Source organism: Herpailurus yagouaroundi, unplaced genomic scaffold (assembly GCF_014898765.1).
Source record: "Herpailurus yagouaroundi ecotype Mexico unplaced genomic scaffold, PumYag 77, whole genome shotgun sequence".
NCBI lineage: Eukaryota > Metazoa > Chordata > Mammalia > Carnivora > Felidae > Herpailurus > Herpailurus yagouaroundi.
In genome coordinates this window covers 103,765,904-103,788,203 of record NW_024412388.1, presented here as the reverse complement: position 1 = coordinate 103,788,203, position 22,300 = coordinate 103,765,904, and the positions used below count along the sequence as shown (strand labels likewise).

The following is a 22,300-nucleotide window of genomic DNA, read 5'->3' as shown; positions in this document are numbered from 1 at the left end:
ATTTAAGTTTAGCTCAGCCACATGCTCTGAGTGGGACAGTAACAAAACCATCCTATGGGGCGCCTGGGTGGCTCAGTTGGTTAAGCTTCTGACTCTTGACTTCAGCTCAGGTCATGATCTCACGGTTTGTGGGTTCGAGCTCTGCGTCGGGCTCTGCGTTGACAGTGTGGAGCCTGCTTGGGATTCTCTCTCTCCTCTCTCTGCCCCCCCTGTCTCTATCAGAACAAATAAATAAACTTCAAAACCATCGTAGGCAGAGAAGTTATACTGGAAATATGGGACTAGGAGCAGAAGACAAGGACTCAAGCCCATCTCAACCACTTACGAGTAACCTTAAACAAGCACCTTGACTTCCCCGAGCTTCACCTAGTTCCCTGCTCTGGTTCTTCCTATCACACAAGTCATGTGGGGCTCAGGTAAGCTCAAGAAAGCCCAGGCGCATGTTGCTGGGTAAGCCTAGAGTGCTACACCTGTGCAAAGCTGTAATAAGCAGGGGGCAATCTTTGAGACTTCACTGGCTGTATAAAGGGAGATGTACGAACCCTCCTAAAAATGATCTTATCTAGTTGGTTCTGGGAATCAAACTGAGACACAGTAGACAGTGAATTCATTTTCAGGGTTGACAAAAGAAATAAGCAAGTGTAAATGACATTTGGGGGTTCAGATATATGTATTCTTGGCTGTGGTCTTAGGTCACTGGACGCTGTGCGTGGTGACCCTTACCATCAATGTCTGGCTCACCTGAGGTGTTTTGTTTGTTTGTTTTTTTACAGGCACATAATGTGGTTTTAAGGAAACTTCAGTGTGATTTCTAGTTTTTTTTGAAAGCATTACTAGAAGGCAAATTCCTCACATGAAGGTTTTTCTTATTTTTTTAAGCTATAAGTGATCGCACACAAAATTTTTTGTGATGCGGCATCCAGCCCATACATGTATCAAAGTCTTTCCACAAAGATACTATACACAGTCTCTAACTGATAAGATCAATTATCTCTGGGAGTCAGAGAGCAGAATTCACAATCAGATGTCACAGCCTGTGCTTCGGGTTCTGGCCACCCACCTGTCACCTGTCCAGGGGTAGAAATGAACCTTGTGCAATAGGAAGATGGGCTTTGTCACTTCTTCTGAATCCCTCCATTACTACCTTTTTTGCCCTCAACCTGATGGTGTCAGGATCTGAACTTGATTAAAAGCATTTCACAGCAGGAGAATATAATAGGCATGGAAAGGGTCCCCCTGAAAGTGGCCATCTTCTTCATGGCTGCTGTGTCTTGCGTAGGCACGGCACACAAGCTGTCTCTCGTGCCCCGACAATAAACACATCACCAGGCTCCAGCATACTTGGTGGGGCCCCACACTGTCAGCAGGGCGACAGGACCAGGTCTAGGGCCTGAGGAACCAATGAGACACACGCACCAGAAAGATAACAGTAAACACATCTCCAAAACAAGCAGGCAGAGCCGTCCCTCAGCCATCCGCTGGTGAAGCCCATGCCCTATGCTGTTTTCTAAGACTCCACTCTCGAAGCCAAAGCCATGCAGAGCCACACAGGGCGAGGCTGCAGTTGCCAAGCACACAAATGCAGCAGTAAGTGCTCACTTTCTCCCAACTGTTTCTGCAGCATCTGCAGTTCCTGTTGAGCCTGTGCCAAGGAGACCACAGGTGTCTCACAGCAGCCAAGGAGGGGAGGGCCAGTGGAGCTGAAGGGCAGGAAGCTGGGTGGAGCTGAGGGCAGTGGTGCCTGGGGAAGGCTAGCCAGCGAGGGTATGGAGGGAAAATGAAGGCCTAGAAAGTTGGGGAGAAAGGAGACACGTCATTAGAAAGAAAGTGAGAGAAAGGAATGGGTGAAAGATTGAGAAGATGAGACTGTGCCCTGACCAGATGTCTCCTTGGGGGGCGGCTATCATTCAACGTGGTGCAGGCTGGTGAAGGGCAAGCATTGCTACCCAAGAGGCAGGCCTGGCCGATCCACCTTCTCCCCTGCCAGCGGTATCCTGCATACATATCCTATGTCCTCTTAGAAACTACTGGCTACAGAAGGCAAGGTGGTGCCACTGTAGCCCCGGCAGCTACGAGAGCCCATCCCAGCCATCCGAGGCATGGACGGGTCAGCATAGCCAGGCCTCAATGCTCTCAAGCGTCCCTGCCGGCCCTTGCCCCTGTGACAAGACTCTCCCTACACCTCGAACTCTTCTGAAAACACGAGGGCTCACCCCAAGGAGGGCAGGAGCGTGCCCGGACTGTGGGGAATGTGCCTTCCTAATGCATGTAATTCAAGACTAGCAGAAACAAACCTCAGAATCTCAAATCAACATGTTCATTCACCAAATGAAAAATAAAGGTCTTGCTGAAGTGACTTAGGCACAATAGCTTGCATGTCTGTCTGCGTGTTCACACCACTTAAGAAAAGTTCTTAATGCATGCAGATTCTTCAGGCCCTGATCTACTAAGTCATAAACTTTGGGAGTCTGGCTTAGAAATTTGCATTTAAAAACATCTTCACAGATGACCACTATACAGCCCAGCTACAGACAGGTCTTTAGGAACACTGGGATGTTCTGCTGTTTGACTCTGTCTCCTCTTTCCTAAAAACAGTTATATGGCAGGTAGCCCACGAAGTGAGTAGAAACCAACCAAGACTGACCTGTGGAGAATATCTCCCGTGGAAGATGATTATATTCTAAATCACATCCCTTGCCCCAGGGTGCTGACACACTATCAGGGCGACACTGCAAAGACACCCCCATTGCCAAGTGACAGAGGCCAGGCATCCTTCAGGGAGGCATTCTGATTTTGAAACCCCTGGCCTTCTGTTCTGCTTGACCCCAAAGCATTTACACAGATGTCCATGGTGCTAGGCAGACAGCTTTTCCCCATTGATTTCCTGGGCCAGCTGCTGCCTATTCTGCCTGAGAAACTTGGGAGCCCAGGCTCAGAGTCAGACACATCCCTTTCTTAAGCTTTTGGCTGACTTGTTCTCAGGAGAGATGGGGCAGTAGAAGGAAGCACGGTGCTCTCTGGGGGCACCTTACACAAACCAGCCAGTCATGGCAGGAGGGAGGAGGCGAGGACAAGCTTTGCCCTTCCCGACCATCACTGGTGCGAAGCTGTAAATGAACAGCACACCCCTGGCAAGTAGGCTGGGGCAGGTAAATGAAATGTACCCCTCGAACTGGTTCCAGGATATGCATCATGTACACAGCAAGGGCTAAATCCACGGATGGTCACGTGACGTGAAAAGACCCTTGGCTGAGGACGCTGAAGCAGTCTGAGCAGCTGTTGAGGCCCACAGTGCGGATAAAATGGGTATTGCTTATAGGCAAGCAATAGCTGTGAATTTCTTTCTGTGCTCTGGCTACTGTAATCCTGGGAGAAACACTTGGCCTCTTTGCTCCCCAGGGCAAAGTGAAGGAAAGAAATGAAAATGTTTAGCTTTAAAATGATTGGCCAACTGCTGGTCAAAATGGGTACACAGGTCAAAGTCTGTTGTAGATTTCTGATTTTTCTAAAATATTTAAGACAAAACTCAGACACAATTAGCGAACTAGGATGGTCCCTTGGTTTCGTCTAGGATTTGATGCATACCAGCCCCTTACAGTGGACACACTGGTCCCTGACAAAGAGTCAGAGAGGCAGCTGAGGGAGAGGAGACAAAGCTCCTGCCATGTTGGCTGTCGCATACCTGGATGGGCCTGGCTGGCCTCCTGGGGGGGGTTCTGGGGAGCTGGCAAGCTGATGGGGTTGCTGCTGGGTTCGGCCTTAACCCCCTGAGGTGCACTGGTTGCTGATGGTTTAGAAGACAGTACAGCAGAATGACTCGAATGGTGGATGGAATCTACAAAACCCATGAATGAAAGAAAATGTTTGGTGGTCCACAAAGAACGGGAATCTGGCCTTATATTTAACCAGGGGTACCAGGGCAGAGCCTTGCTTTCTGGGAAAGCACCAAGCACAAGCCCTGTGTGCAGCGTTCATTTTCTTGCTTGCAGATAGCTGCCTTAGTGAGGCAGGCTGCCTTAGAGGTGAAAGTGGGGCCCAGACCATGAAAATGGCGCCTCCCAAAATACCAGGCAGGCCCGACAGCATCTGTGAACACTGACAGATACTCGGGGGGTACCGTTCAGGAAATGCAGCTAGCAAGATCACTGCAGGAGGGATGAGATATCCCATTTTAAGAGGGAGGTCAGTCAGACAGCCCATGCTCAAGAGACAGTGGGGAAGAAAAGTCTGCCAGGATCCTCTCCCTCTTCCCACTGTGGTTCACCTTGGGTCCACCAGCATGCACATCAAGTGGAGACCCAGTGACAACTCCAGAGTCATGAGCAGAGCAAAGATCCTGAGCCACTGGGGCCTATGCTTGGCGCTTGGTCCCACAGCCATGTTCAGCCCGATACACACCAAGGTGGATTTATAAGTCCTGGTTATGGACGTCTCCTCTCAGACTAGGTAAAAGCGGTACCACTCAGAAAGTGGAGGCTACCTGAGTGACCGGGCGGAGCCTTCTTCTCTTCGTAATGTGTGTACTCGCTGGCTACGTCCATGTCAGAGCAGGCCTCCAGCTCATCAGACAGGAAGGAGGAGCTGCTGGGAGAGCGCTGGGGGTCTGACAAGGCGTGGCTGCTGCAGGGCGTGAGGGACCGGGCATCCAGCTTGGCCTGCAGGACTTCAATCACCTTCTCCTTCTCCTGAAGCTCCCTGCTGAGCCTGTGGGGTGAAGCAACAAGAGGTGAAGCCGAGGTCAACGGACCAGCTAGTCCTGATGAAGGCACATGGGAAAGCCACAGAAGTCAAGGGAACCATTCCTGCAAAGAACCAGTGAAATAACCCATCTCTGATTAGGAGCAGAGGATAGGTGGGGTGAGGGGGTGGAGGAACAACAGCCACCCACTGCACTGGCCGCGTGATACTCTGGGGACTGGCAGACACTCGGCCACCCCTCTAAGGCACTGCTGCTCCAAATGTGGCCCAAGCGGAGCTGTGGGCTGACACCTGTTGGTTACCAGTCTCCAAGAAGAGAAGCACAGCAATTGGAGGTAAGCATTGCCATTGGCAACCAAGAGCAGTGTAAGTGGAATCATCTCGTTGGTTGAGGGTACAGCACATATGTGTGAAAACAAAAATAAAACACTTTATTTTTCACCACACGTATCTTAAAAAGCACTATGTGGTCTCAAAGCACACTTCTGACACAAAGGGGCCTGAACTAGTGGCTACAATGGATTTTGAGTCCATATTTTACCATACATTTTAAGACTATATGCAGTGACTTGTTGAAAACTGGTTCCTAAGGCACTGTAGCCTCGCAGGGATCTGCAACATCTAGGCCTTTCCCCTATGAATGGATTCTTTGATTCTTTTTTTTTTTCCCCTGAGGAGATTGGACGGTTATCAAGCTAGCTGTCAACTCAACTCGGGGTAAGCCAACTCAGCACTGCACATCTCGTCTTTAAACACACAGGGGGAGAGCCGGGGAGGGGCTTCGGAGTGCTAAGGGCCCCTGAAACCTGGTTAGTTTACTTTTGGGTCAGTCTGACTCTGGGTCTGGAGAATAAAGATGCAAATGGAAATCAACAGAATTATATCAAAAGAGAGTAAAGACTTAGGCTAAGCACAACAGTAAGATGTTTCATGAATGAATGAAGTCATTACAACCAGCATTTCCCGCCCCCTGATTTGTGAAGCTGCACTCACCCTGGACCCCCTGGGCCTTGTTCCTGATTCCTTCACCAGATCCTATCTCAAATTACCTGAGAGCCAGCGGTTCGAGTCCAGCTTGATCTTTCTCACTTTTGTGATCTTCTGCAAGCCAAATTCAGAAAGAAATGGTAAGAAATTAAACAGGTCCCACTTCCCCCATTACAGGAGGAGCCTCTGTGGGTACAGAATGGTGACTCCTCTGTGCATGTCCAGGATGCTTAGGAGGATTGCTCGGAGAGGCTTCAGATTGTGCCCTCAGAGGGGAGACCTGTAGGCTCTCCTGAGCTCACCAGGCAGACCTCCCCGACCTGGTATCAGCATCGTGACTTCCTCTGCCCTAAATCAATGCAGAGAAGTTTAAAAGGCACTTGCCCAGCTTCTCTCTGGAACATTCTAACTTCCAAGCCTGCCATAGATGGATTCCCAGATGTATGCTTTGTGTCCCATCATAGCATTCATGTAGAACCCACTCTTGCTCTGAGGAGATGACAGATAGCCCTGTCCCACCTCTGTACCTGCCACCAGCATCTGGATGATTGGCCCCCAAGACTGATCCTGCTATATTCCCTTGGGTGCTCTCAGGAAATTTTTTTGAAGTAAAGGGCTCCAATAATAACCAATATTCCCAGCCTTTGCACTATGACATTTGGTGCCTAGACCATGTCCAAAGGGCAAGGTGCTTTATCTATATTTGAATTATACTCATGTATGATACCATGCAATAAACAAAGAAACAGAGACACTGAAAGGCTAAGCCATTGCCCAAAGCAAGTTAATGGCAGCATCTGGGCCACAGCGTGGGTCTTGCAATTCTCAGGTCAGGCTCTTTTCAGTATGATGAAGTCCTCCGATCTCTTAGCACTGGGTGGACACAGCCTGCTTAGCACTGGGTGGACACAGCCTACTTCCCTAAAGGTCACTTGCCACCAGTGCTCAAGTTTCTGCAGTTGCAATCATGGCCTCTCCAACCCATTGAGATGTGTTCCACCTCAATGCCCCCCCACCAACCAGTTCTGATCCTGTAATGGCCCCAGGAAAGGAAGTGGAAGCAGGACATGGGTTAAAAGGCTGTGGGAGTGACTGAGAGTGTGCCAAAGCCCTGTGGCCAACTTACTGGTGCTGAGTTTGCTGGTAAGCCTCTCTGTCAGCTGGCTTCCTTGGGCAAGTTGCTCCCTGAAGCTCTGCCCCAGGTAGTAGTCAATGTCATTGCTCCTAAGAAGGTCCTCAAAAGATTTTACTGTATCTTTTGCATGCTGGGTGAGAAGATAACAGATACCTCTCCCTTCTCTTATCTTCTGGCGTAGGTAGGATAGTTCTCGGGCCTGATCCTGAATCAGGGAATCATATTTCCTAATGCAGGAGAGAAGAGGAAAAAGAATGAAAAAGAGTGAATATTAAATCCTGGGGCCTCTGTAGAGATTTCTGTGAGAATATCTCTAAGGAGCTCCCACAAGCTGAATTCTGGCACATAAACCAAAGATGGTACTTTTTAAAAAAAATTTTTAATGTTTATTTTATTTTTGAGACAGAGAGAGATACAGCATGAGCAGGAAAGGGGCAGAGAGAGAGGGAGACACAGAATGTGAAGCAGGCTCCAGGCTCTGAGCTGTCAGCACTAGAGCCCGATGCAGGGCTCGAACTCACGAACTGTGAGATCATGACCTGAGCCGAAGTCGGATGCCTAACCGACTGAGCCACCCAGGCGCCCCTCAAAGATGGTATTTAAGAGTAAATCCTGCTCTGACAAATGACGACAACAACTTAGTATGCCATTGTTCTGACACTGTTTTATACATATTAGTTGTATGTCCAAACAGATCCTAAGTTCTAAGGTCAAGACAGTGCCAAAGTTTATACTGCTTCCAGGACTAGTAGAGTGTAGACTCACAGTTGATACTCAATAAACACTAAATAGATACCCAATAAATACTAAAAAATAAATTCAGTGATTAGAATGACTTAGTCCTGAGTCTGGGTGGAATCTTTCATGCCTTCTGTTTCAAAGACCATCTACAGATGGCCATTACACAAGTTCCGGTTCCACACAGTGTCTGGCAACATGCCTTTGCCTCTTCTTTCATTAGCAGGTAGAGGCTATTCTCCACCTCCTTAAATGTGGGCAAGCTCTGTGACCACTATGACCAAGATACTATAGTGGAAGTGATACGGTGCCAAGCCTAGCTCTTAACTGTCCTGGCAATGACCATTTCCGGTCTGTTGGAAGCCAGCTGCCATGCAGAAGGGCAACTACCCCGAGACCACCATACTATGAGAGGCCACCACCAGGAAGAAAGACCCCAGAAGACAAGAAGCCACATGGAGAAAGAGAGAAGCCAAGGAGCACCGAATCACTAGATGTGTGATTGAAGAAGCCACGCCCAGCCCACTCAGGACTTTCAGATGACTCCAGCCCCAGCCACCATCTGATGGCAACTGCATGAGAGATGCCCCCAGTGAAAACCACCCTGCTGAGCCCAATCCACATAAACTATTGTTTGAGGCCACTAAGCTTTTCAAGTGGTTTGACACTCAGTGCAGATAGCAAGGACAGATACCGAGATGGAAGTTTACCCAGTGTTTTCAACACAAAGTACCAATACCAATAATAGTTCTGGTAAATAGTATTGAGGACTTAGTATGTGTTATGTAATTATAAGTGCTTCTACTAATTCTGTTTTTCAAATGTTTACTCACTTATTTTTGAGAGAGAGAGAGAGAGTGTGTATGTGTGTATGTGTGTGTGTGTACAAGTGGGGAAGGGGTAGACAGAGGGAGAGACAGAATCTCTCTCAAGCAGGCTCTGAGCCGCCAGTGCAGAGCTCAACATGGAGCTTGAACTCACGAACTGTGAAATCATGCCCTGAGCTGAAACCAAGAGTCGGAGGCCCAACTGACTGAGCCACCCAAGCACCCCTGTACTAATTCTTTTAAACCTAACAACCAGGCTTTGAGATAGGTTCTCTTACTATCCTCATTTAATAGGTAAAGAAGTAAGCCCAGACTTTGTGCTGACAGCTCAGAGCCTGGAGCCTGCTTCAGATTCTGTGTTTCCCTGTCTCTCAGCCCCTCCCATGCTTGTGCTCTGTCTCTCTGTCTCTCTGTATACCACTAAAAAACCACTAAAAAAAAACCACTAAAAAAAAAAATTTTTTTTAAGAAAAGAAAAAGAAGTAGCCCCAGAAAGTCCAAGTAAGTGGTATGGCTAGAAAGTGCCAGAGCTAGGATTCGAACCCAGGGAGTCTGACGCCGGTCTTACTACTACACCACATATCCTGTCACTTTACTAACAGGATCCTGAGATGAAATGCCGGAGAGCTGCTGTCTCCCAGCAGGGCCCACCTGTCCTTCCTTCAGATCTAGGCCTAGCCTGTTAACAGGTGCTCTGCTGATTGCCCCGACTGGTTCTCTCTTCCACCCGCCCAGGCTACCCAGCCTCAAACACAAACTTAGCCAGCATCAGTTAAACAAGGGTCCAAAGAGTGCCCTCCTTACCCAGGCCACGAGGCTGACCTCAGCTCCTCGGCCAGCTTCCCTTCCGCTCCAGTTTTCGGGAGCTGGGCCTCTAGCTGGGACACTCTCTGGATCAGACTCTCCAGATCCTTTTTAGCCTGAAGCCCTGGGGGGTAGAAAGCCCCAGTGCCATCGGACAGCCACCCCTCATCCTCGTCAGTGACACTATGAGGGGAGGATTCCTCGAGGGCGCCAACGGCCTTCAGCTTTCGAGGTCTCTCCAGACTAGATGAATAATCGCTTGTCACTGAGAGGGACCGCACCCGGCTCTTGAGGTTCTGAATGATCTTGTTGGCGTTCTGCAGCTGGGTCTTCAGGTCTCTGATGTCCTTATGGAGGACAGAGATGTCTTCTGACTTTCCACACGCCTGGAACTCCTGCTTCCCTCGATGGCTCTCCAAGGGCTTTTTCCCAGGGGGGCTGGCCAGCAGTGAGCCCATCAGGTGCTCCTCGCACTCTGAGAAAAGACAAAGACATCTTCCTGAGAAGAGCTGCACATCCTGTGGCAGCTGAAAACCGCTCTGTGGCTGGGCTAATCATTACTAGAGCAAAAGTTGAAGCAGAACTTTATTCGGCCCTGCACTCTCCTAGCATTCAAACACCGTATTTTTTACCCACCCAACGGCCCTGCAGGTCAGGTCTGGTCACCTTCTGTTGTACTGAGCATTTTTCTTCTCTTCACGATTTCTGTTTGGTGGGTGTGCCTACAGTCAAAGCACTTTTATTGTGGACAATTTTTTAAACTTAGGGTTAGCACGTCCCCAACAGCTCATCTTGTCTTTTCATTAAAAAGTAAGCTTTTTTGGGGCGCCTGGGTGGCGCAGTCGGTTAAGCGTCCGACTTCAGCCAGGTCACGATCTCACGGTCCGTGAGTTCGAGCCCCGCGTCAGGCTCTGGGCTGATGGCTCAGAGCCTGGAGCCTGTTTCCGATTCTGTGTCTCCCTCTCTCTCTGCCCTTTCCCCGTTCATGCTCTGTCTCTGTCTGTCCCATAAATAAATAAAAACGTTGAAAAAAAAATTTTTAAAGTAAGCTTTTTCTAATAATCTGTTGGATGGAACTTTTTTTTTCCTTTTAATTAACAGCAGTATGTTGAAAACTAATTATAGAAATTCAAACTCATGCTCAGCCTCATTTGGGGCAAGAGTTCTCTGCCAGACTCTCCTGTCCCTCTCTGGTCCTGTGTCCCCTTCAGTCCTCAACACCACCCCCAACCTCAGCCCATCAGGGGTGGGACAGGCCAACATCTCCCAGATGTGGGTGGACAGGTAAGCCCCGCCCTCATGCTCCTACCAGGACTGGTGCTCTCCTCCCGCTCGGCCTCATTCTCGCTCCGGCCACATGTCTCATAGCCCAGATCCTGGAGGTCCACCTGCACCTGCTTGCTGTCCTGCTTCACCAGGGATTCACCTGCTCGGGAAGAGACAGAGGGTGTTACAGAGGATCTGAATTTCCCACATACACCCTCAACCTCAGTGGCACACGCCCTAGCCCTCAGGGGGTAGGAGGTCAGGGCCAGAGTGGGATGGGTGCTTCTTTGGACTCAAGTGGGAGAAGAGACCACCCACTCCAGGCAGGACTTCCTTCCACGGGGTTGAGCCTATGTCTGCTGCCAATGATTTCACCTACAACAACTGAGGCTTTGTAGGGACCAGACATCTCTAAGTTGGGCATTGTATATTATCATCCTTAGAAGCCCCAGTGAAACTAGCAAGTGCTTTACCCACAGAGGTTCAGTAAATACATGAATGGAGCTGAACTAATATACAGTCCTAAAGCATCTAAATCCTCACTGTTCAGTAAGACTGCTACTAGTCACATGGGACGACTTCATATTAGATTAATTAACATTAAATGAAATTTCCCAAGTTGAATGAGCATGACTCCTAAGCAGATGTGATGTAGATACAGAACATTTGTATCACTGCAGGAAGTTCTATCAGAAAGACTCTAATTTTTTTTAATGTTTATTCATTTTTGAGAGAGAGACAGAGAATGGATGGGGGAGGGGCAGGGGAAGGGAGACACAGAATCTGAAGCAGGCTCCAGACTCTGAGCTGTCACCACAGAGCCCAATGCAGGGCTTGGACCCATGAATCATGAGGTCGTGACTTGAGCCAAAGCTGGATGTCCAACTGGCTGAGCCACCCAGGCACCCCTGGATACATGGATTCTAGACCAAAGATGATGATGTATTTTTGAAGAATATGATTTGGTGCCAAGAGAAGGAGAGAAACTATCAGTTTATGTTGAGCGAGGTAAGACATTTTGCTGACTATACCAAAAATCAGCAAATCTAGGGGCACCTGGGTGGCTCAGTCAGTTGAGTGTCCCAACTTCAGCTCAGGTCGTGATCTCACGGCTCGTGACTTCGAGCCCTACATCGGACTCTCTGCTGTCAGCACAGGGCCCACTTCAGATTCTCTGTCCCCCTCTCTCTCAGCTCCTCCCCCGCTCATGCACACATACTCTTGCTCTCTCTCTCAAAAATAAACATTAAAAAATCAGCAAACCTAGATGTTAGCCCATTTCCTCCCTAAATGCTCACTGCAACTTGCTTTGTTCTTTATTCTTCTCTGCCACGTGCAGACTGAAGTTACATGTCTACCTTCCACAGTTCTAGGGCAGGGGTCAGGATGACACTGGTTTCGAGTCTGGGGAAGAAAAGTGAAGTCTGCAGAGCACACAGCTCCTCCGGGAGAAGACAGACGCCTTGGTGACTATGGGCCTAAGACTTACTAAGCATGACTCGGTATTTCTCCAGCTGATTGGCCTGGGCAAAGACTGTGGCTTCGGAGATCAGCAGCTTCTCCTGGAGATCCTGATAGCGCTGTCTGCATTGTGCCAGCTGGGAGCGCAGGTGCTTGGTGGATCCAGGAAGGCCACATTCTGACTGAGGCCCGGGGTCTCTGGCCTGGGGCTGGTTATCCAGCTGTGAAAAGAGCCAGCACAGGGACCAGGGTGGTCTGAGGTCACGCACTGTGCAGCAACTGCCGCTGCCCCTTCTGAGCCTTGTGGACTCTCTGCTTGGGTCTGTCACAGCGTGCCTCATGCCACTGGCAGTTGCTTGCTTTCCTGACCGAGCTCCCGCAGACCTGGGATAATGTTTCATTCATCTCTGTGTCTACAGCGCATAGCACGTCGCCAGTAGAGTCTACTGGGAGCTCTGCGCGAATGTTCATGCAATGGTTAGAAGGAGAAGGGGTAGAAACCTCTGCTCGTCTCTCCCTGCTCTCAGAATCCTCTACATTCTCCATTTACTGAACCCTCAGCAAAGCCCCTCCCCTTAAGAGGACCCCACTAGCCCCTCCTGAGCCTCAGGAGCAGACACCTGTGATGAGCTGTGACGAAACTGGCAGTGATAAGGGAGAGATGTCATTACACACCACTTGTCTGGGCTGCCTTAACTCCAGGCATCCCTAGACCGCATCCTATGAAATAATCTGTTCCGCGCCTTCCCTCCCCACTGTTCTGAGTACTAAAAGGGCAGAGACCAGCTCCTACTGCCTGCTGCCAATGCCTACTGTGTTATCTGGAAAAGTAAGCACTCCAGAAATACGTATGAGAAATTAATTACTCAAGTAATGTTTATGAGATGATGTTGTAAAAGCCTTTCTAAAGGCTGAATGCGTGAGGAACATTGCTGCTGCTCGTGGTGCAAAGCTGCCCTTCCCTCAGTCCCTCCTGACCCACAGGACGGAAGTGTTGCCTCCAGCCCTTCTCCAAGGGTCTTTCATTCCATCTATTTCCACACTTACTTGATCGGCAGCCCCTGCGAGGGCAGCCCCAAGGTTGAGGCTCTGGGGCCTGGGGCAGGGCTTCGTGGTCACGTGCTCCTCTTCTTGGCATCGGGACTTCTCAGGAAAACAGCCCGGCTCTGCATTCATCCTGTCGATCTCCTGGGCCAGGCGCACGAGGAGCTCTGGACTAAGTGGACTGTCCCTGTCCCTGCTGCTCAGCACCAGCTGCTCTTTGAGGAGGCTGATGATGCTGTGGGCATTCTTCAGTTTTCCCTGGAGCTTTCTGAACTCAGCCTGAAGGCTACTCTCATTCAGACCCCCCTTGGTTGCCACAGTTCCCAGCGTCACCTCGCCCTTCTCCTTGTCTTCCTCTATCTCCCATCCGTCAGACATTGCTTCTCCTATCTGCTCTTTCAGCTCTGCATTCTCAAGGCAAAGGCTCAGCATGGCATTCCTGCAGAAAGCACACACAGTCAGGGGCTGCTTCTGGTCTCTGCCTCAGGTCCCGACAGCACCCCCCGTCTCAGTCCAGCAGAGACGCAGAGACATCCCAAAGCGTGAAGCCACCTCAGAGGCCTACAGCTGCTCCCTTATACCGTAGACAAGGGAACCAAGGCTCAGGAAGAGAGCGAACCTTGCCCACACTACCACTGCTCTTTGGTGGCAACACAATTACTAAAAGCCTTGGGCTTAACACACTCCGTCTTTACCCATGTCGTGGAGCCCTCCTATTTTTAAGTGGCCTCTGGAATAAACAAGGTTAAGAAAAGAAAGAAAAGAAAGAAAAGAAAGAAAAGAAAGAGAAAGAAAGAGAAAGAGAAAGAGAAAGAAAGAAAGAAAGAAAGAAAGAAAGAAAGAAAGAAAGAAAGACCTTGCCAAGGGCAAATTTATTATTAATTATCTATTAATTATCATCAGTTTCCAACCACTGGATGAGAGATGGGGACCTAGGAAAACACGAAATAAATAATATTAGTCAGAACTGCAACCAAATGTACTTCTTTAAAAAAATTTTTTTAAAAATGTTTATTTTTGAGGGAGAGAAACAGGCAGAGTGTGAGCAGGGGAGGGGCAGAGAGAGAGGGAAACACAGAAACTGAAGCAGGCTTCAGGCTCTGAGCTGTTAGCACAGAGCCTGATGGGGGGCTTGAACCCACGGACCGTGAGATCATGACCTGAGCCAAAGTTGGACACTTTACCGACTGAACCATCCAGGTGCCCCTCAAATGTACTTCTGTAATTATTTGCGTTATGCCTGACTCTTGTGATAGATCATCTTTAGGAGGGTGGGGACTCTTTCTGTCCTGTTCACTCTGTATCCCCAGAGCCTCTACAGTGCCTGCCACAGACAACATTCATATTTATGGAAGAAATAAAACAGATAAACAACTAATTTTCACTAAGACATTCTAGGCCCCATCCTTTCTTCACACTAAACCCTTCAGCAGGGTTGGATGGAAGCAATAAAAAAACATGGCTTTAGCAAGGCAATGCATTTAAATAGACATTTTGCTTAACCTCTTTGAGCCTCAGTTTCCTTTTGCATAAAATAAGGATCACTCATACCTACTGAAGTAATTGGATGCTGAAATGAAATTGCATATATGGTATGGTTAACTCAGGGTCTGAAACAGAGAAGTCATTTAATCCTGCTGTACTAGCTGCAAACCTGAAAAACACTAACATAGAATCCTATGAGGTGCTTGCTAAAAAAAAAAAAAAAAAAAAACACCCAAAACTTTAGAGCTAAGGCCTATCAATCTACTTTTTACTTAAGTTCTGCAGGTGATTCTTAAGCACACTAAATTGAGAACCACTGACTAGAAGGGGCAAAGGAAACAAGTAATTCACACCCAGAAGGATTAGCAGTTGGTTAACCCCCCTCGACTAGGTTTCTTAGAATCCTGAAGTCTTGGAATCAAGAGCAGGGCTTGTCTAGTGAGAATCAAGGAAGAGAATTCTTTAGGACATAGGAATCAGACAGGCTCTCCAGGAGACAGTTTCCTCAATGGAGAAGAAGGGGGATAGGGCTTTTGCCAAAACAGAGGTGTAAGAGGGAGAGAAGGGAATGCATGTATAGTATGGAAAACAATGCTTGATATTATGTTATAGCTTCATGTTTTGGGGGAAAATTCCTTTGTTTTCATGATAGTAACTGATGAAGTCTCAAAAGATGGATAGATCCTAGCTTCTACAGTATCTGTGATTCTTAAGGTTGGGTGAAGAACTAAACCAGAGTTTCAGGTTAGTAACTCCAGGGAAAAAAAGAAAATAATCCATGAAGGTATTGACATGTGGTTTGAGTGTATATTCAGCTGTAGTATCAAAAGAGATGTACTGTTCTTACCCATGAGCTTAACCAAGTTTACATATAAAAAAGGCTAGAGAAAAGTTATGTTTGGGGCAGCTGGCTGGCTCAGTCGGTAGAGGGTGCGTCTCTTGATCTCGAGGTTGTGAGTTCAAGCCCCACATTGGGCAGAGAGCTTACTTTAAAAAAATAAACAGGGGTGCCTGGGTGGCTCAGTCAGTTAAGCGTCTGACTTTGGCTCAGGTCATGATCTCACAGTCCATGAGTTCGAGCCCCGCATCGGGCTCTGTGCTGACAGCTCAGAGCCTGGAGCCTGCTTCGGATTCTGTGTCTCCTCTCTCTCTGCCCCTCCCCTGCTCATGTTCTGTCTCTGTCTCAAAAATAAATAAAAACATTAAATAAATTAAAAAATTAAAAAAAACCAAAAACTGAAAAAAAGTATGCTTTCACTTAAGTAGAAATAAATATCATAATAATTCAGAGTAAAAGAACCAGCATGAAGGATGCTCACAAGAATATTTCCAAAATTGTTTGGCAAAGTATACAACATAGAAGAAAAGGCTCAGATATTAAAAATTGGAAGGCAGGGGTCTAGCCATGGACTATTATGCAACTTTGAGCAAGTTACTAGAACTTTTTAGACAGGAGTTTCCTTGGCTATGAAATAAGGATTAATCTAGATGCCAAGGTCCTCTTCAGCACTAATATCATTTGAGGACTCAGGGACGTTTAAGTGGCACATAATAGGGAAAACAGTAGGACATGAATTAGATTTACACCGCTGTGTTCTAAACAATAGGACATGAGGATTATGACCCTCAGGGGTGAATGAATGAAAGGATTAGCCGTACATCATTGGTACGATACTGGAGCATCTTTTGAAAAAACACCATTAAAAACAGAGTGGCCCATCTAGCCAGTGAATCAGCTATCTGCCACTTTTGTAAAGCTAACAAAACAGCAGAGATGATTAAAATTGCTATTCCATGATTTAAGGATTTACACTGCTGAGGGAGAGCTGCGTGGGGATGAAGGGGCCCCCTGTATAAACTCTCCTCCACAGACCATTCTGCCCTGCATGTAATAGTGAAGCATCGTGGGTAGCAGGAGATTTCTCATATGATCCAGTCAGTTCCAAAGAGCAATGCCTGTCATACAACTGGGAGGTTTTCACTTGTGACTGTATGGCTAATAATGGGCATTATTATATCGAATTAAGACCACATTTAAATAATTTGAATGGTAATTATTGATAATCACTATTAACCAATATTATTAACTTTTCCATAAAGAATTTGAGCCATTCGTGCATGGAGCTTGCTGTGGGCCCAAAAGCCCTAAGCACAAATGCCTGGCTGCAGCAAGGTGAGCTCCTTGGCTCTGGTGGCCTCTCCACCACAGGCTCTCCTTCTCTGGGGGGTGTCCTACCTGATGTGGGCCACAGAGGAGAATCCTGCTTCCTCAATTTGAGCCTTTAGCTCTTTCAGTTCCCCCTCAGCTCTTCTTTTCTCCTCTAAGTGCTGGTGGATCTCAGCCCTCAGGTGGAGCATTTCCTCCTGAAGACCCCTGTTACCATCCCCTCCTGTCGAGGAAGGAGGGGGAAGACATAGGTTCTGGGTCTCTGCAGCTGCCAGGCTTTTCTCCAAAGCCACCTTGATGAGCTGAAAGGAAAGCATAATTTAAAGAAGTTAGGTCATGAAGGGGGATCCCAAAGGAACATCAGATTGCAAAGGCAGCCCTTGGTGGGAACAAAAAAGACGACCCTAAAACAAGCTCCCCCTAAGGACTTCCTCAGCCATAAGGGTCCTGGGCACTGGTTTGGGTGGGGAAGACACCAGGAGAGTGGGGAGAATTACTGCCATGGGCAGGAAGAGCAGCATCCAGAGGTAGGTGAGGAAAAGACACAAGCACTTCATAAATAAAAGCAAATGCCAACACATGAGGTGTAAACAGGACTGGAGAGCGTGGATGCTGTGATTGTTCCCTCCCCATGGGACAGAGCGAGGAGAGTCTTCTCACAAGTCAGGAAGCTTCCCTGACTTCCCAACATTGGAGTCCTCAACTGCAAAGAGCACAGCTTGAGACACCAGCACTCAAAGCCGAAGGCCATGTCTGTACCTAAGACTCTAAAAAGGATGACTAAGACGGAAAGCACTCAGCTACAGGTAAAACAGAAGTTTAATTTCACGAGCAGCAGGAGAACCACGCCCTCCAACAACCGAGAAGTTGGTGAGGCCACCTGCCCAGCAGCCAATGTCATGTGCTATTATCCTGGTGCTGATGCTGCCAGCCAAACTCTCTACAAATCTAAGCTCGTGAGAAGAAAACAAGGTGGAAATAATTTCAGCACACCTTTCTATTTAAAAAAAAATTTTTTTTAATGTTCATTTACGTTTGAGAGGCAGAAAGACAGAGCATGAGCAGGGGAAGGGCAGAGAGAGAGAGGGAGACACAGAATCCAAAGCAGGCTCCAGGCTCTGAGCTGTCAGCACAGAGCCCAACGCGGGGCTTGAACCCATGAACCGCGAGATCATGCCCTGAGCCAAAGTCAGACGCTCCACTGATTGAGTCACCCAGGCACCCCAACAACTTTCTGTTTTTTGAGGATCTTTTTGAAGTTACTCTTCAGTGTGTCAACTCAAGCAGGTTATATGGTTTTTCCTCAAAGGAGAATTGTTTTAACGTGAAGGCTTTCTTATTGTTCCTCTCCAGTTTTCCCTAGGTTTTTAAAAGTGTAGAAACCAAAACCCGAGTATGACAACCTACTCAGTGTATGACTATTTTAGTGCAAGGATTTCTTGTACATTTGTCCAATATTAATACATCCCAATGTCATGCTGCTTCATTTTCCTCTCTGTGACTGCACTCTGGGATTCTACTCAGCTTCAGGTCTATTGTTATCTCCCAGTTTCCCACCTCTCTCCCACAGCTGTTTCTGGGTCATGTTGTTTCCTCTATGTGTGTCAATAGTGTGACTTACACTTGTCACTTGTAAATTCATTGTGGCTATACAGAATCATTTCTCAAGGGTCAAAGTCCTCAAAATATTTGCTGTGCATCTCCAGAGATGAAGGAGTAGCCACTTGACCGGGGATGGTTTGTGGAGTTAATCATATGCTTTATACCTTCATTCAGGTCACAAATATATTGAACAGAACAGAGCCCAGAGCAGCTTAAGTGGATCAATGATTGAGCTGCTTGGCTTGGCACAGAGCCATTGACTTTGGCTGGTAACCGAACATGGTGAAATCTAGGCTGTGAGTGTGGGGTGGGGCTGATTCACAGCGTGCATGTGCAATGGCGGTGAGCAGCATGGCAGTTGAGGTTGCAAAGGAAAAGAAAGAAGAAACATGCATGGACACAGTTGCTCATTTCCTAGGCATTCCTAGGGTTCTGAGCCTGGCATTTGTTTCTATGGTCTGCTGCTGGGCTTAGTTAGACTGGCCTATCTCTGCGTGTGCCACCAAGCATTTGGGACAAAAATCAGGAAAGGGGGACTGGATAAAAACCACTTTTGAAAATTTAGGATCTCAATCCCTCATTTAAACTATGTGATATTACCTTTCTATATAAACCCTTTCCAACTAACTTCAATAAACACTGCCATCGGCTTTGAATATGGGCACATTTATTCTTTTCTAAAACTTAAGGGTTCCTGCTGCTTGAAAATAACGTCGCCCTGTAATGTCTCACCTATTTTTAAAGTACCTTTCTGGATGTATGTTATCTTCTACTGACTGAAATATGCCTAGTTTCCTTAAAAAGAAAGTTAAGAACCAAGGAATGTCAGTACCAGGAGGGACCTGAAGGCCCACCTGGTCTAATTTCCCCCTTAAAAATGAGAAAATAGAGAGACGATTTGTTCCCAGGCTAATTTGGGTTTTCTTATTTTCACGTTAAAGGGAGCTTACTTTGGCTAACTTATCTGTAAAATTGGAATACAAATGCATGAAAAAATGACTCAGAATCTAGCCTTTTCAACAGTTTTTCTTTCCCATCTATGGAAAGTTAATATTTCTATATTTCTCCCAAATAACCCCCCAGGGTTTTCAGTCTGTAGGGTGGCAGTATGGATCCTTTAGGCCTACTGTTAGTTGTATCTAACAGGTTCCTCCTCCACCACCCTGCACCGTTTCCTAACTCATCTGTTGTAATGCTTCCATGGTATAAACTTTGTTGTACGCAGGGTTTCCTTTTACCCCAGAGAAGTCTACATGCATGTCTGACCTCTCGTTTGCAATGAGTTGTTTTTTGCCCAATTACATTATGTCTCACCATGTAAATCAGTTCTCACACAGCACGGAGGGCATTCAAAATAATCGTTCCTCACATCCTTCACACTAAGTCTACTGACTTTTTCCTCCTTCGTCACATGTGAATCTCGATTCTTGATTCGCTTTTTTCTACTGCAAAAGTTAAAATGAAGGAAGGCACTGCTTGATTCATTTCACAGGTGCTTCCCAGGTATTTACAGACTTACATTTGCTTGAGAATGGGATTTTGTGGGAGATACCTGGGGAAAATTACCAATATAGCTAGACCTGAGACTTCCTGGGGTGAGTGAGTCTAACAATAAGAACGAAGCAACTTGCTGTGGCCAAAAGATAGCTCTTGCCTTGGAAGGAACACCAAGTTGGATGTGCTTGTTAGGGGAAGATGTGTATGCCTGAGGTAGGAAGGTAGCCTGGTGTTGAGTAAAGTCTACCTTCCAAGGACACAGCAGGGAGGAACTCAGAGACTAATTATAAGGGACCATTTCCCTGGAAAGCAGCAAACACAGTTTTGAGAATCTTGACACAGAACAGTTATGACAAAAGAAGCTTTATTTGTTTGGTAGCAGGAGAGGCACACCCTCAAAACTCCAGAAAAGTTGAGGTGAATTTACAATGATTTCATACACCAAGGTTCCTCCTACCCCAAACTGGAGACAGATTTTCAAGGACAGGTGATGGAAAGAAAATGATGCTTACCCAAGACATTCTTCATCCCGCAGGTATAAAACTTTGTCTATCATGAGTCAAGCCCTAATCTAAATGTCTGTTAACTAATAATTTATTAAGTATTGCTGCCAAGTAATAGGGCAGACGTTGCAAGGGAAATATACATGCTCCAATGTAAAGGTTTATTCCAGGGTTGAACTGACCTCCTCAAAATGTGGTCTGGTCATTTGCTGCGTGCTAGGCTATAGGAAGGAAGGTTCGGGAAGAACAACTCTACAAACCAGTTTGCCCACAGCTGAGAATGAGAGCAACGGGCTTGTGCTACCACACATAGGTTAGACCGTGTTAGTCAGAATCTGGCTTTCTTCACATCTGTGTCTCTTGTTCACTTATTCTGGAATTAATCGGGTCCACAGCAGCAATAACCACCAGTGACCGGCAGACATCCCAATCGAACTGTCTTAGAGTGGACATCTGCTTATCTTGCAGATCCCCCTTTTCTCCCCAAAGCTCCTCAGGGACATCAGGGCATGGGAAGCAGAGGAATCTGTCTGGAGGGGCAGTGGTATACATCATTCAGGTCACAAGCATTGGTTAGGGGGACTCAGAAGAAGCTGTTCAAGCAAAAGGAGAAGAGGAACTCATGCAGGATCTCGAGGGAGACGTGAGGGTCAGGTACAGCTCAAGCAACAAAAAGGGGAGCTTGGTGGAAGGTAAAGAAACTGTGTTGAGGATGTGAGGGATCTCAGACAACTACCTACTTGAGGACTACTCATGTCCTCAAGAACCGAAGACTGTGACAAGTTCCGTGAGATGTGAGGAATGCTCGTGTGGGCTCTTTTTCTCATACAGGAGGTATAGAGGCCAACCCAGAAAGCCTCATTTCCCCTGAAGTTTTCCTAATAGCTCCAAGGAAGCCATCACTGGAAAAGCCCAGCTACTTCTGCAGAAGGACAGATACCAATGTTCCACTTTCTCCTCAACAACTCAGAGGCATGGTCCATCTAGGAGACGTGATTGCTAAATGTCACTGGGCAAGGTGGAGACACAGAGGAGTGCCAGTGAGTGCCATGGGGTCACTGTTGGTGACTTAATCTCTGAGGTCCAGGACATTCAACTCTTGAGCTTGAGAACATGCTGGTTTACACCTTCACTGATGGTTGGTGGGAACAGTGTTTCGGCCTTGGGTACCAAGTTCTGAGGTTTGATGGGGGCTTGCTCTTGAAGTGTCACCTGCTGGTCACTGGCATGTCACAACCTGCATGGTCTGTTGGCCGCCCAACAGACTTCTCTTTTGCACAACAAGATTTCACCAGGACAGATCCCTACTTTGGAAGCATTCTGATCCTCTCGGAGGTTCTCAGAGAGCACTCTCCTGAAGCAGGTCTTAGGCCTGCACCTCCCCGATCAGCCCTCCGATGACTCCCTGTCTTCTGTGGTGTTTCAGATACAAAAACCCAAGAGGGGAACTGTCCAAGGCCTTGTTGTATGTAAAGATTCTTCTGACGCTAAAGCTATAGATGGTACATGGGAGCAAGGGTGGGAAGGAGGGGGCAGGGAGCGGGAGCAAGAGATAGAAGGAGTAAAAAATAAAAAATAAAAGTAGATTGGAGAGAAAAGTGGAGTGAGGACGGGGGTTGGCAAGGTGGCTGGGAAGCTTGGGGGGGCAGAAGACTGGAAACTGGTTTTTAGTAAAAGATAGCTTCTTACTTTAGGTTCGCAGGAGCTGCAGGAGACCACCAGACCCCAAAGGGCTATGAGCCTTTCACCCTGGGAACCCAGAACCTGACTTGGACTTACCTGCTGGTGGCTGTTGTGTGCAGCCTCCTCCTCGATGCTGTCGGTGAACTCGGTACTAGCATCTTCAGTATCGTCCCCTGAAGCTGCACCTGGAAGTGAGTCCAGAAGAAAAAGGTGACTCCTTTCACAGGTGGCTTTCAGATAGCAGCTACAATTACACTTTTTTTGCACCTGCCTCTGATTTCTTTCTTTCTTTCTCCGTATGCGTGACCCCCTAGCCAGCAGGGCTGAAGGCAGGACCAGTGTGCCAGATGTGTAGAAAAGCCTTTTTTGCTATCACTATTAGTATAGCATTGGACTAACATAC

General features: G+C 47.4%; 1 protein-coding gene across 19 annotated transcripts in view; it reads right to left on the bottom strand.

Moving 5' to 3' along the window:
• PDE4DIP (phosphodiesterase 4D interacting protein) overlaps positions 1-22,300 on the bottom strand; it is a 225,903-nt gene that overhangs the window by 19,450 nt on the left and 184,153 nt on the right. For 14 of the 19 annotated variants that reach the window (XM_040471481.1, XM_040471488.1, XM_040471485.1 and 11 more), the window contains 11 exons: positions 21,994-22,082; positions 16,682-16,914; positions 12,964-13,399; positions 11,945-12,137; positions 10,499-10,615; positions 9,190-9,664; positions 6,812-7,047; positions 5,748-5,799; positions 4,481-4,704; positions 3,683-3,835; positions 1,600-1,785 (listed from right to left, as the gene is read on the bottom strand). In XM_040471481.1, the coding sequence (XP_040327415.1) occupies positions 1,600-1,785; positions 3,683-3,835; positions 4,481-4,704; positions 5,748-5,799; positions 6,812-7,047; positions 9,190-9,664; positions 10,499-10,615; positions 11,945-12,137; positions 12,964-13,399; positions 16,682-16,914; positions 21,994-22,082 (2,394 nt within the window). The remainder of the gene's footprint in view (positions 1-1,599; positions 1,786-3,682; positions 3,836-4,480; positions 4,705-5,747; positions 5,800-6,811; positions 7,048-9,189; positions 9,665-10,498; positions 10,616-11,944; positions 12,138-12,963; positions 13,400-16,681; positions 16,915-21,993; positions 22,083-22,300) is intronic. The other 5 variants (XM_040471489.1, XM_040471495.1, XM_040471498.1 and 2 more) reach the window with 3 other exon arrangements.